General features: G+C 54.2%; 1 protein-coding gene across 1 annotated transcript in view; it reads left to right on the forward strand.

Annotated features, from left to right (window-relative positions):
• SUN1 (Sad1 and UNC84 domain containing 1) overlaps nt 1–13,312 on the forward strand; it is a 42,090-nt gene that overhangs the window by 17,586 nt on the left and 11,192 nt on the right. Inside the window, exons 6-17 of the mRNA XM_032461043.1 lie at nt 742–908; nt 1,787–1,813; nt 1,920–2,105; nt 4,195–4,245; nt 5,251–5,433; nt 5,768–5,902; nt 7,289–7,387; nt 7,857–7,950; nt 8,436–8,494; nt 8,656–8,801; nt 9,660–9,890; nt 12,368–12,454. Of these exons, the coding sequence (XP_032316934.1) occupies nt 742–908; nt 1,787–1,813; nt 1,920–2,105; nt 4,195–4,245; nt 5,251–5,433; nt 5,768–5,902; nt 7,289–7,387; nt 7,857–7,950; nt 8,436–8,494; nt 8,656–8,801; nt 9,660–9,890; nt 12,368–12,454 (1,465 nt within the window). The remainder of the gene's footprint in view (nt 1–741; nt 909–1,786; nt 1,814–1,919; nt 2,106–4,194; nt 4,246–5,250; nt 5,434–5,767; nt 5,903–7,288; nt 7,388–7,856; nt 7,951–8,435; nt 8,495–8,655; nt 8,802–9,659; nt 9,891–12,367; nt 12,455–13,312) is intronic.

Below are 13,312 nucleotides of genomic sequence, written 5' to 3' on the forward strand. Positions count from 1 at the left end.
CACCACACACACTGTGATCACCTGCAGGGTTGCGTTCGAGAGTGAGGCTCTTTGACCTCAGCCTTGGACAATCCAGCTCCGAAGGTTCCTGACGAGCAGCTGAGTGGCGCACTCTGGGGCCCCCAGCTGTCACGGGCTGGTTTTCTGTCCCCTGGGGCGAGGCACCTGGGGCTTCATGTCTCTGTTCCCTGCTTTTCGCCCACTACTTGCTCCCTGGAGGGCGGGTCTTCTGTCTGCCCTTCTGTCCTGCCTGCCTCGGTGCGGGGAGTCTCAGGCGACCGTCTCCCAGGGCTCTGTCATCATCGTTTGTGTGGATTTGGTGCATAAATGGGTCAGGTTACAAAGGAGCAGGCCTCTCCTTGTTGTGCGTGTCGCAGGTCCGCCTTCCCTAGCAGCTGAGACAGTGCGGGGTGGGTGTGTGCACGCGCTCATTTAAGGATGGGTGGGGCTAAATTTATAAACCGTAATTTTTAAATTTAGGTCATTTTTATTTTCCAGTTATTGTAAGTTTGAACCGTTTTGGGGTCTTGGGACCCAAGTATCTGAAAACTACTCTGTATAATATGTAATTTTAGAAGGAGCTCCTGGAGCCCAGCCTAACAATCCCTTATTTAGGTTTATAGACGCTTCACTGCAGCAGAAAGGACATGCTATTCTCAGGCAAAGGCTTGTGTCAGTGAAATGTAGTCAACTGTGCTGGCGAGACGGGCTGTGAACTTGCTTCTCACTCCTTTCTTGTAGGACTGCAAGGCAGCGCCGGAGTGCGAACAAGCCGGTGCTGAGCATACACCACGCCTCCAGGAAGGCCCTGGCCTCGGCTACTGGCCAGGGCTTCTCTAGCGGGGTACGGCCGCCCGTGCTGGATGAGTCCCTGATCCGTGAGCAGACCCAAGTGGACCACTTCTGGGGTGAGTTGCTCTCAGTAACTTCTCGGGTGGTTCTGGGAAGAAGGGAGGTCATGGCCGGGCTGTCCCTCTGCCCTCACTGTGGGGAGAAGTCCCTGGAGGGGGAGGCTTTCCTCCTGACTCAGGTAGGAAGCAGGGAAGCTGCTCCCAGCTGCCGGTCCCCTGTTGCGATGTGGAACGGCAGGTGGTCGGCGCGGCCTGGTTTTCTGGCTGCGTGGCCTCTGAGGGGTGTTGACGCAAAGTCGCTGGGAAGTTCACCGGCGTGATCTCAGGTTCAGGCGTCTCTAAGCAGCAAGCAGATGTGGTACTTTTGACCTATTGGAAAGCATCCCGTGTAGACAAATTGACACTAGGAATTGATGTGGCTTGTGGCCTGACTTGACTGCAGCAGTGGCAGGGTGGCCCCGGTCCTCGCAGCTGACGTGGTGGCCGCAGGGAGCCGAGGCGTTGGTGGGGACGCAGAGCTGCTTGCCTGTGTCCACTCGATGTTCACGTTGGCCTTTCTGGGGGAGATCCAAGGTCCAGATTAGTTCCAGAAGTTTTATGTGTGAGTCTGGGGAGCATTGGACTCATGTTCTGTTTCGCTCGCTGGAAGAGCAGTTCCCAGGCAGTGAGGGAAGCTGGTGGTGAGGTTTCTGCCTGCTCTCCGCACACGTGCATGCGCGTGTGTGTATTTTCTCCAGAGACGTGCTTTCACCTGGAACTGCAAGTATCTGCACGTATCTGGAGACATTTCTGTTCCAGGCCTTGTAGGAAATGAACCTCGACTGGTGCCGTGATGCTGATTTTTGTTAGCCGCTGTGACCTTCACGGCTGTGTGTGTTTTGTTCTGTTTTGATAATTTGAGCTGAACAGCAAAAATACGTATGTGTGTTTTTCAGGTCTTGACGACGATGGAGATCTTAAAGGTAATCATTTTGGTCCTGTTTCGTCCCTGCATTTTCAAGGTGGAAGTTTCAGTTAGGTGTCTGCAGATTGTAATCATCAGGTCCGTCTGCTTTTTGAAAACTTCAGGCGGGAGTAAAGCTCTCCTTCAGGGAAATGGCGCCATGGCAGCAGGGCCGGCGGGGGCGGCCGGGAGCAACGGCTACACCTGCAGTGACTGCAGCCTCCTCTCCGAGCGCCAGGCCTCGCTCACTGCCTGCGCCGCGGCCCGCGGCCCATCCTCGAGGATTTACTCGAGGGACAGGAATCAGAAGCGTAAGTTGGACTCTTATAGACGTTAGAAAAAATTGTGTGTCCACATGTATCCTTTTCTTCTTACATACCTGGTGTTACAGGCCTCAGTGTCTGCACTGTTTCTCCTATAAACTTGACCTCAAAGTGATGCTTTAAAGGTTTAAGAAATGCACCAAAAATTAGTTTTATCCCTCCTTCAACTTGCACTTTGCGTGGTGGTGCCCAGGAGTCTGGAATTGTGTGAGTGTAAATTCGGAGGGAGGGGAGGAACCTCACAGGGAAAAGGAACCCGCTGTGCTGCGCGCACCTTCAGGGGCATCCGTGCCTTCTCAGAGCTGCACAGGCCCTGCGTGCTGGGGTCACTGCCCAGCCGCCCTTTGTTGTGACAGCGAGGGGGCCGGGGCCAGGCACATGGGGCTGTTGGTGTGTCTTCTGGGGAAAAGTGTGGCTGTGCTGGTCGTTCTGGAAATTTGTCCCACTTTCCTTAAATTGGTCTGGAGTGTTTTCGAGGAGAAAACAAGTTGTGTTTTTATCTGCTCGGGGCTTTTATTATCACTTCCCTGCTCTTTTAGATTGTGATAGTGACCTGTCGAGCCAGCACTCATTTATTACCTTTAAAAAACATTTCTGATTACTTGAGTAAAACATTTATCAGAGAACTTTGGAAAATCACCGAGATGTGCGAGGAAGAAGATTAAACTCTCCCGTAACCTGCCGCCGGGCTTTCTGTCGCACCATGGGGTCGCACTGTGTGACTTTGTTATACAAAAGTGTTTACTCAGAATACGTGGAGCTTTTCATAGTCAAAGGCTAATTCCCACCCCGCATTTTCTTTCCTTTTGTTTGTACTTACATTCTCACTGTAAAACCTTTAAGTAGCACAGATAAGTTAAGTCCCCTGTCCAGTCTGGTTTCCCTTCCAGAGGGACCTGCAGCTAATCCTGATGGTCCCCTGTGGGCTCTCCTGCTCTCAAGTGAGGTGGGGGTCGTATCATGCAAGTCACGGGTGCTGTCCTGTTGGCATTTAGATGCCGCTGAATCTCGATTTTGTGGACCTAGGAAATGCAGAGCTGGTCCCCATCTTCCCTTAACTGCTGTCATGGTGCGCGCAGGGTTTTGCAGCTTTTTTCCTTTTATATGTTAGTTGAGATTAACTTCATTCTTTCTATTAGATTAGTTGCCTGTCTAATACTGCGGTTTTGGTTGTATATAAATTTATTTAATCAGTGTCTAGTTGGACATTCAGGTTCTGCTATTTGTACACTTTTAAAAGCAAGATTTCTTTGGGTGTGTTTCCCTGCACACGTTTGGTGCTTGCACAGATCTCTGGGAAAGGCAGGCTGGGTGCAGGATGAGCTTCGCCTCCCCCTGGCTGTGTGGCTGCCTAGTCTGCACCTTTGAGGTTCAGGTTGAGCATTCTTCTTGACGAAATGTGATTTTCTGGTCCACATCAAAGAGGGTTTAAAAAGCTTCCACGCGTTTTCCTTGGGACATCCAACAGTCCTCAACAAAGCAGATGCCGAGAGCAGACCCCGCTCTCCCAGGAGGACTGGAGTCTGGGTGAGAAGCGGTGAGGTTGGGGACCCCTCCCCCGTACGACAGTGCCTCACTGCCCCCAGCCTCCAGGCTGATGGCGCAGGAGGACCCAGGCTTCCGATCCAGACGGTGTCAGCTGACTCAGGAAAGATAGGTCGTTCCTTTGAAAAGTTGTCAGTGGTCTTGGGGGCACAGAGCAGGGTTTAGCTTATTGATCCCAGTCTTCAGAGAAGTAAGGACTACGTGCCTGCTGCCTGGTGGGGCAGGTGTGGATGGGCAGGCGCGGGGAGCCGCCGAGGCGGATGGGGGGCGGCTGTGAGACCGAGGCAGCGGCGCCTGAGGGAGGAGCGCCTTGTGAGCACGCTCTCCTGGGGAAGCCACGGTCAGCGGTTAAATGTGTGTATAAACTTTCCACCCAGCAGCTTCTAAATAAATAGTTACCACTGCTGAAACGAGAGATTATGTACAGTTTCAGTTGAAAGAGATTCTTCATTCGGCTTCCCCAGACCGCCCGGGGCTGTCCTCCTCTGCTCTGTGTGCTCCCACTAACCCTTTCTGTTTCTCCTTTTTTAAGGCGTTGCCGATATAACGAGTGAAAAATGGGGTTTTGGTGTCTTGATTGTCGGTGAGACAGACCATGTGTTACCTCTTCTTAAATTTTTTCTACTTTTACCAACCTCTGTGCACGGTTCACACCACCGAGGAGGACACGGGGGTGCGAGGGCGGGAGCACAGGGTTGGCCCTGACCCCGGGGGCTGCTGCCCAGGGCAGAGCTCCCCTTCACTGAACACCTACTCTTTCCTCAGGCTATTTGGAGTAAGAAAAGCTCTAATTGATGTGTTTCCAGCCGTTCTGCCTGAGACGCCCCGTCCCCGCCAGCCTCGAGCCCTGTTCTGCCTCACCGGGCTGACCAGGCTTGCCGGGCCGGGCTGCGTCTGAGAAGGCAGACAGCCCCCCAGCCCGCCTGCTGGAATCAGCTGTAGAAACAAGCCTGATTCTTTGTCTGCCATTTAAAGGAACTTTTGTTGAAGAACAAAAGCTTCTAGCAACCGTGGCTTGTAGACTCAGCATATGCACTTCGGGGTCACAGGGGGAAGTGCGGGGGTCACTCTGTCTCCCCCAAAGCCCGGGCCCTGATGAGTCAGGGCAGAGGGCTGCCAGGTGTTCCTGGTACAAGTGCTCTGTGGTTTAGCTGCCCCCTCAGCGGTCTTGTTCCTGTTTCTGTGTCCCTGGTCCCCTGGGCAAACGCGGGAGCGGACGCCCTCATGAAGGCTCTCAGCCAATAGCCCTTCCCCAAGGTGGGGAGGGGGCGGAACTGCTGGGCCGCAGGTTGGGTGAGGGAGGCTGCTGGACAGCCTCGGAATGTTGTGTATGTGTAAATAGCGTCGGGTGAAGTGATCGCAAATGGGGTATTTTCTGGAACAATCCCACGAGAGAGAATGTTGACGGCTCTGCCCCTCAGGCCGTGCTGCCGCTGGTCACCGCGGCTCTTCCCAAGTTGGTGTCTCTGGTGTGGTGTGAACCACTCAGCAAGTTGGTGCCCGAAATGGGTGATTTGTCTGCCTGACCTGTCAGGGAGGAGGTATGGGCTTTGGGGGAGAAATAACTGTGTCCACGGTTTCTTGCTAGGCGGTGCCTCTCTCTGCGTGGACAGGATTTTGTGGCTGGCCAAGTCCTCCTCGTCATCTTTTTCTTCATTCTTAGTTCAACTTTTCCAAGTGGTTTTAATGAAGCTCAATTATGAATCAGAAAATTACAAATTGAAAAGTTATGAATCAAAAGATCCTGAGTCAGAAAGCCATGAATCAAAAGGTATTAAATACTTTTTTCCTCTTTTTCCACCAAACAGCACTCTCAGGGTGGAGAAGACACTCTTTCCCCAGCTTGGCGCTGCGCCCACCTCCCTGCTCCGTCTTCACGGCCTTTCTCTGCTGCTTTCTGTGGGTCTCTGTCCGGGTGTAATTCTGGAGTTTTCTAAAGTCTGTCAGTGTGTAAACATTTTTAAAGTTGCTTTTTAAGTAAAAAGTTAATGCACTCATCTTTTTTTATTCTTACTACCTTTTAAAAGCAAAAAATGTGTTTGAATGGTATGTAGAACAGTGATGGTTCAGAGCAGGTGCTCTGGTAGCGCGTGGCCGGCCTGGAGCCGCCGCCCACCGCCCGCGCCATGGCCCTCATGCCTCCTCGCTGTCGCAGGTCGTTCCAGGATCTGGCGGGAGAGCCCATGGGAGCCTGCGCCGCAGCGAGGACGGCCGCCTGCGGGTGCCCGGGGCGTCGCTGTGTGAGTATGGCTGCCGCCGGGGTCTGGGCCGGGGTTTTGTGGTTGAGTTTCCTTGTCCTTTCAGACCGCCGCTGCTTTGCCCGGTTCAGATGAACGGGTGGGCACGCATCTGCCCAGCGGGCGGTGATGGAGCAGAGGTCGCTCCTGTGGCTGCAGGGCCCTGTCCCCCCAAGGCCGCGCGGGTTCTCGCTGCTTCTCCGCTCTGTGTCCGGCCTGTTCTCACCAGCGCGCCTGTTCCTTGTTTGTGTTTGGAACTCAAGTGCCCATTAAAAGCAAACAGGAAAACAATAACCTGGGTTTAAACCATGGAGAATCTCTCTTTTGAAAAGCTTCTCTATAAATGAACTGACTATAAATTAAACGTAGGGAGAGTGACTTCTGTGAGGTGAACTGAAAGGTTGAGGAGAGGCTGGGACCCCTGCCCCGAGCCCTGCGGCAGGGGCCGCACCCCAACTGAGATGTTTTCCAGTTGTTTCTGTGAGCTTCTTGGGAAAGGGGTGCCTTTTTACGCATTTTTCCCCCTAAGCTGAACTTCAAAATTAATTGCTTAACTGTTAATGAACAAACACAAAACAACAGATTTTTTTAAAACATGCCCTTAAACCGAATTTCTTTGCACATCAGTCATGTTGGAATTAGTTTATAGTTCATTATACACAAATGCTCACATACATGTGTAAGTTTCAGCTGTTACTCTTGAAAAAGTGAAACATTGATTTCATGAGCAGGTTTCTGCTTTACCATCTGTGTGACTTGGGGTCTAAGTTTGTCGTATTTTATTCTGTCAGCCAGTGCTGCTGCGGGTATGGCTCCAGAATGCTCTCTCACGGGGAGTTTTAGCCTTCAGCACGATTTCCGTGTTGGTGTTGGAGTAATCGTTGTCTCGCCCGGGGCATGCTCGTTGCTGATGTCTGTGGGATTCCACTTGCCTGATTGTTTTGGTGGGTGGGGGTTGAGGGAGGTAGTCAGGTTTATTTATTTTTAGAGGAGATACTGGGGATTGAGCCCAGGACCTCGTGCGTGTTGAGCCTGTGTCTAGGCCGAGCAGCACCCTCCCCCCACATTCCATTTGCTCTAAACTCCTGCCTCGTTTCCCCACACAACCTGCAGCCACCACCCCTGTGGGTCTGTCAGAAACGCCTGTGTTTCGTTTACGCACATGCAGGCAGAAGTGAGTGAAAACCACTCAAACCCAGGACAGGGCTTTTGTAAGTTAGTTTCAGCTTCGTGCTTGGGCTTAAGATGGTTTATTGTTGTTTTTCTCGAGAAGAGACTCTCAACTACAACACGAGGGAATTTTGGTGAAACAAATGCAGGCGGTGGGCCCCGTGTTGTAGCCATGGGGCTGGCATGTGAACGTGTTCCCCCCCATCTTCTCTGTCACAGGCCACTTCTTGGTGCGGACGCTGCAAGGGGTTGAAGCTGTGGGCTTGTGTGTGTCGAGGACGGTGTTGTCGGCGCTCTGGTTGGCGGTGGTTGCTCCAGGTGGTTATTTGGGCTTTCCATGTTAGCGCTCGCTCTGCAGGTCTTGGCAGTTAAGCACTTGCAATGTATCGTTTACCTCACCAGGTGAAACTCTCATTTTTGGTTTGTGTGCTTTGATCCTTGCTGTAATGCGTTTCAGTCTTCATCACTTCGATGTGCTAACGCTGGACTGCACCGTGCTCGAGATCACACGGGCTGTGCTTCCTCCTTTGTCTCGTCTTGTGCCCTGATCGGCGTGCATCCTGCTTGGTGCCTCGTGTATGTCCCTTGCGTGCGTGTGTAGCTATTCCTGCTGGGACAGCTGAGCGTCATCTTAACACTCCTCGTCCCTGATTTCATCTTAGTATACTTTCAGAGTATCTTTCAGCCGTTTCCTTGTGCCTGTAGCTCAGCCTCCACAGAAAAGCCCGTCAGGAGCTTGGTTGTCCTACGAACACTGCCTTAGACTGCGCGCTGTCTTCTCTTTCAGGGAAGGCGGCCTCGGAAGCACTCTGGTGGCTTGGGATCGGATGGTACCAGCTTGTTACTTTGGTTTCTTGGCTGAATGTGTTTCTTCTTACAAGGTGAGGAGACTGACACGGGGTCAGCTTGCTGCCTTACAGAGCTGGTTTTGTGCTAGCTGCAGGGATCGTTTGATTTAACCATTTTACATTTTGCAAGGTGCTTTCATCTTGCTTACTTTTCCAAACCCCTCCTGTGAGAAAGGAGAGGCAGGTGTCATCCTTGAAGGAAACAGAAGTGTGCAGAGGTTAAGTGACTTGTCCGGGATCACCCAGCTGGGAGGGTGTGGTCAGCACTTTACCTGACCTTCGGCTCCTGCTCGCTCCAGGTGCTTCCCACCAGCAGGGGCCTCGTGGGCCCGGGTCACCGCATTGTGGGCAGGTTCCCCGATAGGCACACACCTCGTAGGAGCCGCTGCCTGTGTTGCTCGGACTGGATTCCATTTAGGATGGAGAAGGGGGCATTTGGTATAAAATTATTTGGAGATAGGATGGTGAAGCCTGCCGTTTACTTTTTCCCAGCTAAATATTTTTCTTTTTCTTCTTAGGTGCCTTCGAAATATTTGCAAGTTTTTAATCTTGCTCATTCCTCTGCTGCTCTTACTAGGTAGGTAAAATTTGGCTTTGCTACTTTAGATGGTTGCTGTGTACACACACACGTATATTAGTAAAACAGATGTTAGTAAACCAGCGAGAGAACTGAGCACTTATGTACGTTTTTTGAACAGCAGTGCGTGCGTGCTCGCATTATCGCCCCTCTCTTTCAAGGTGCAGGAATTTCCTTGCGGGGCCGTGGTGACCTCCTTTCTCTCCTGCCTGTGCTAAACTGGACACACGTGTACCGGACGCAGAGGGTGGACGGCCCCAGCCACGTGCTCACACCCGATACTGCTCATCTGCAGCAGCCCCTGGAGGTAATCAGTTAGGGAGCTCTCGGCCTGGCTTTGCAAACCTGAATTCTTCAGCGTGAGTTGCTGCTGCTTGTGGACAGGGTAGTTCAGTCGGGCACCTTGTTTCAGAAAATATTTTAAAATGTCGAATAAGCATGTGTAATAGCTCCTTAAATGTTCTGAAATAGTTCAGGTAATGCCTAGAGGCACAGCAGCGTCGTGGGTCCAGCTTCAGAGCACCCCAGTAAAGTGAGCCCCACAGACTCTGGTTTCCTGGGGCAGAGCATGTAGGCTTCCACTGCCAAGGGGGCGATAGCTTTGTGTCTAAGAAACAATGGACAGACCTTAATTAAAAATACCTACTGCTTAAAAGCGCTAACCGTCATCTGAGCCTTTAGCGAGTCGTAGTCTTTCTGGTGATGGAGGGTTTGAGATCCTGCAAGTGTTACCAGAAAGTGACCCAGGGGCACGGAGCGAGCAGACGCTGCTGGAAAAATGGCCCCAACGGCCCTGCTCGGCGCGGGGCGGCCGGAGACCTTCCGTTTGTGACAGACGCGCGTCTGCAAAGCCCAGCGAAACGAATCTGCTTGTGTTTTAAGCAACCTCATTATCCAGTTAGTTTTAATTGAAAAGTAATAGTTTTCATTACTTTGGAAAATATAGGAAGTGCAAAGAAGAAAATAAAAATGCCCCTAGTCTGCCACAGAAGGAAGACCGCTGATGAACATTTTCACGTACTTGCCCTTCGCGCGTGTGTGTGTCGTGGTGGACGTTTTTCTGTGATGCTCTGTTTTGTAGTTTTGACCAACCCTGTACTTACGGTTACTTGAAGCCAGATTTAACTTCTCATTTGCATTGCCTTTGGAATTCCTTGCTGTTCAGGTTGGTGACGAGGCTTTCCACTGGCATCGGGTGAATGAAGCAGAAAGGCAGACGGCCTCTGTGTCTGGACAATGTCACAGCCATGACCAGAAGCTTCGAGAACTGACAGCTTCGCTTCAGAAGCTGCAGGCGCGGGTAGACCAGATGGACGTCAGTGCTGAAGGGCTCCTGTCCCTGGTTCAGAGTGTGGTGGGGCGGCGTTTAGAGGAGGCTGGACTGTCGGGCTCCAAGGTAATGCCAGGCAGCTTTCAGGCGCTTTGTTTTCCTTTGGGGCACGAGGGACGGGAGGACACTGCGGTGAGAAGTGGTGTGGTGCACGGAGGCAGTGCCAGAAGCCGTGGGGCTGTGGACGCCCCCAGAGGAGGTGCCACGTCTGACGCCGGCAGTGGAGGGGGCACCGAGGGGCCGGGAGGGCGGGAGGACTGGGGCGGGTAGAGGCACGGAGGGTGACGGCCAGGAGTGAGGTCGGCTGTAGCCAGACAGACGAAGTGTCTCTAGCCTGCACTCTAACTGGTGAATGGATTATACGTAATGCGGTGAAGTTTTACCAAGGGTGTCAGGAGTGATTAGATTTCCTACCAACGTTCATTTGAAAGGTTCGGATCTGTGATGTAAAGTATCTTGAGAGTGTGAAATAGTTAAAGAGCAGCTGCCACTCTTACGGAACTGCAAGCCTATGTGTGGCTGTCCTGTTGGCCTGGTTTGTCGAGGAAAGGGTTGTCAGCCTGTTTTCCTCAAAACTGATGTCTGTTTTCTTGCGTTCCAAAGTCACTTAATGTGGATACTTCAGACTGAAGTCTTCAAAGTGGGTCTCGTCCCTTGTCTCAGCAGAGGCTTGTCCCTGGTGTCTCTTACCTCAGCAAAGAGCCTACTGCCCACCCAGCTGTCCCCACCTCAGTCCCAGCGTGACCCTCGGTCCCTGGTCACTGGTGATGCATCCGTCTGCTGCGCGGTCAGCCTCCAGCCGGCCATGGCCCCGCTGTGCTCCTGAGCGGGCCTGACTCTGCTCTGTCAGCGGCCCCCCACAGCCAGGCTTCTCTGGTGACCCCCCAGCTGGTCTTGGGGCGCATGTCCCTCATGGGGCTGCTCCCTGCCCAGGTTCCTGCCCTGGCCCAGCGTGGCCCCCGCCCCTGATTTGCCTGTGGCAGTACCAGCATTTGCCACCGATGAGCTGCTTGCTGCTTATTTAATTTGCTGTGTTCTCTCACCTGTTAGGGGCAAAAATGAGTGTGTGCTGATTGACTGTTCTGTTGATCGTGGTTTGGCCCCTGCGACATGCTGACCGGACCCAGGGTCCCAGGGTGGGCCCTGCCTGCTTCGTGCACCCCGGGTCGCCCTGCAGCACTCGCTCAGGACCCCAGGCCTCTGGCACCGAGTCCTGCACAGCTGCTTGTTCTCAGTTTCTTAGTTGTCAGACTGAGGTGATTTCAGGTAGAGCGTTCATGCGGTGGTGCCTGCACGTTCCTGGCGGCCGTGGGCAGCTGTGCGGTCGGGGGCGGAGCAAGACCGGCCGCCCCTGCGGGTGGCTGGCAGGTGAGGCAGGGCAGCAGAGGGGCTGAAGCCAGTGCTCTCCACAGATGCCAGGTCAGGGCGGAACAGCCGGAACCTCCAGGTGGCAGGTCGCTGGCTGCGTGTCCCTGTAGGCAGGATGCCGCGCCTGGGTGAGCGCCGCCGGGGCAGCGGTCCGCGTCTCACCGCCCGGGCTGCCACGGACAAGGAAAGCCTCGTAGATGTGACCGCGGCACAGCTGCCGCCTTCAGTGATGGCTGAGCTGCCCGCCCTCACGAAGGAAGCCAGACTCTGGTTCAGAGGAAACGAGGGTCAGTTGTCTAGCGGTTTACAAGCCAGACTTCGTGCAGCGCGGGCTCGTTTTAAAGTCAGGTTCTTAGTTGGATCTGCTTAGTGCAGACTCGCCCATTCTTCCCGCGCTGTCCCCGGCGCCCCCGAGAGCGGCATGGTAGTGGCGGTGGTCTGTCCCACCGGGCGGAGCCCAGGTCTTCTTATTAAGAAGCCTGACCACCTGGTTACTGGCCGTCTGCTGGCCGCCCCCGGGATCCTGGCATGTGTCTGCCTCACGTATTTGCCTTGTCTCAGGGACTTGCCACCAGCTGCATGTGGCTGTGTACATTTAAATTAATTAAAACAAAATAAAATTTAGTTTCTCTGTTGCCCCAGCCATGTCTCCCGTGCTCAGTGGCACATGTGGCCTTCATGTGGGCCAGTTTGTCCTGACACTGGCGTAGCCCAGGGGCCGCCCTCCCACCCTGACAGCTGAAGAAGTGGGTGGGACTGTTGGACAGAGGACAGTTTTCAGAGTCTCTTGTGTTGAGGAAACGCAGTCCCCTCTGGATGCGCGTGCTGGGGCGGAGTCAGCGCGCTGCCCTTCAGGTCCCGGCTTCAGGGGTGCCCGGTGGGTGTTTGCCGAGCAGGTGGTGATGGCTCCTCTCCTGCCAGCGCCTCCCCCGTCGTCACTGCTTCCGAGTCTGCGCTCTCGTGTAACGAGCGCTGTTGGGGCGTTTTGTTTTAGCGCAGCCTTTGGGCTCTCAGGTGAAGACACGGGCGTCACCTCCAGGACGCTGTGCCCACTTGTGAGCAGACAGCCCCTCACTTTTGGGCACTCCGTGTGGAACTGACTTGCCTGATTGGCCGGGTTTGGGTTTGATGTGTTGCTTAACTTTCTTTTCCATTCGTTCGTTTTCCTCTTCAAGATGGAATGCGTGGCTGCTCACCAAGAACATGGATCGCGCATCTCCCGCTTGGAAGATGTTCTCGGGGAACTGACAGAAAACTCTGAGGTACCCACTCTCCACCTTTTAGTTGTAACCCCAGCAACGTGGTTTCCTCCGTCGTCGTCGCCCAGTCACTGTCTTCGTGGCCCCACTCGCCTTCGGGTGCTTCTGTAGGTATTTGCCGCCGTCCTTCGTAAAGCTGAAGAAAACACCCCCCCCCCCCCGGTGGCCTTTCCCTGGGCAGCCCCGCTCCAGAGCTTTAGCGTTAGAGTTTCTGCAGCCCACTGGTTTCCGTTGTCTTTTTAAGAGGGGCCTGAGTCCAGGCGTGGGGCCGGGCCAGGCTTTGAAAACAGGAGGCCAGGTCTCCAGATTCTGGGGTCCCCAAGTCTCTTGGATATCTCACAGTCTCCACCACTGTGACCTTGTCGGCAGAGGGGTGTGAGCCTTCTGGCAGACCGGTTTTCTGGTTGGAGGGGCTGTTGAGGTCCAGCGTTGGTGGCAGTGGAGGGAGGCACCCAGGTGTGGGCCGTGGGTGCCGGAGTGGGTTCTGGGTGTCGCGGCGGGGCCGGGGCCGGTGGGGACGTGCCTGCTGGCTGGCCTCAGGGGAGACACGCAGCCCTCGGGGGGCTCAGGATCAGCTGCCGCATTGCTGACGCTGGCGGTGTCCACGGGTGCAGTCCATTTGCTGACCAGACGTTTCCTGGTTGTGGAGGGGAGGGGGCCGAGGAGGAAGCAGGTGTCCTGCCTGGACCTGCCCGGGGCCCCCGCTGCCCTGGGCGCCGTCGAGGCTCAGCCTGACGAGCGGACCAGCTAACCCACCCCAACTGCAAGCTGCTGTCTTAGAAAGTCCTGCTGCTCGCGTAAACGGGCCCTTTTCTTTCCCTCGTCCTTCCGCGTTTAGAAGACACTCCCAGAGGTGGCGGT

The sequence above is a fragment of the Camelus ferus genome, chromosome 18, assembly GCF_009834535.1.
Source record: "Camelus ferus isolate YT-003-E chromosome 18, BCGSAC_Cfer_1.0, whole genome shotgun sequence".
Classification (NCBI taxonomy): domain Eukaryota; kingdom Metazoa; phylum Chordata; class Mammalia; order Artiodactyla; family Camelidae; genus Camelus; species Camelus ferus.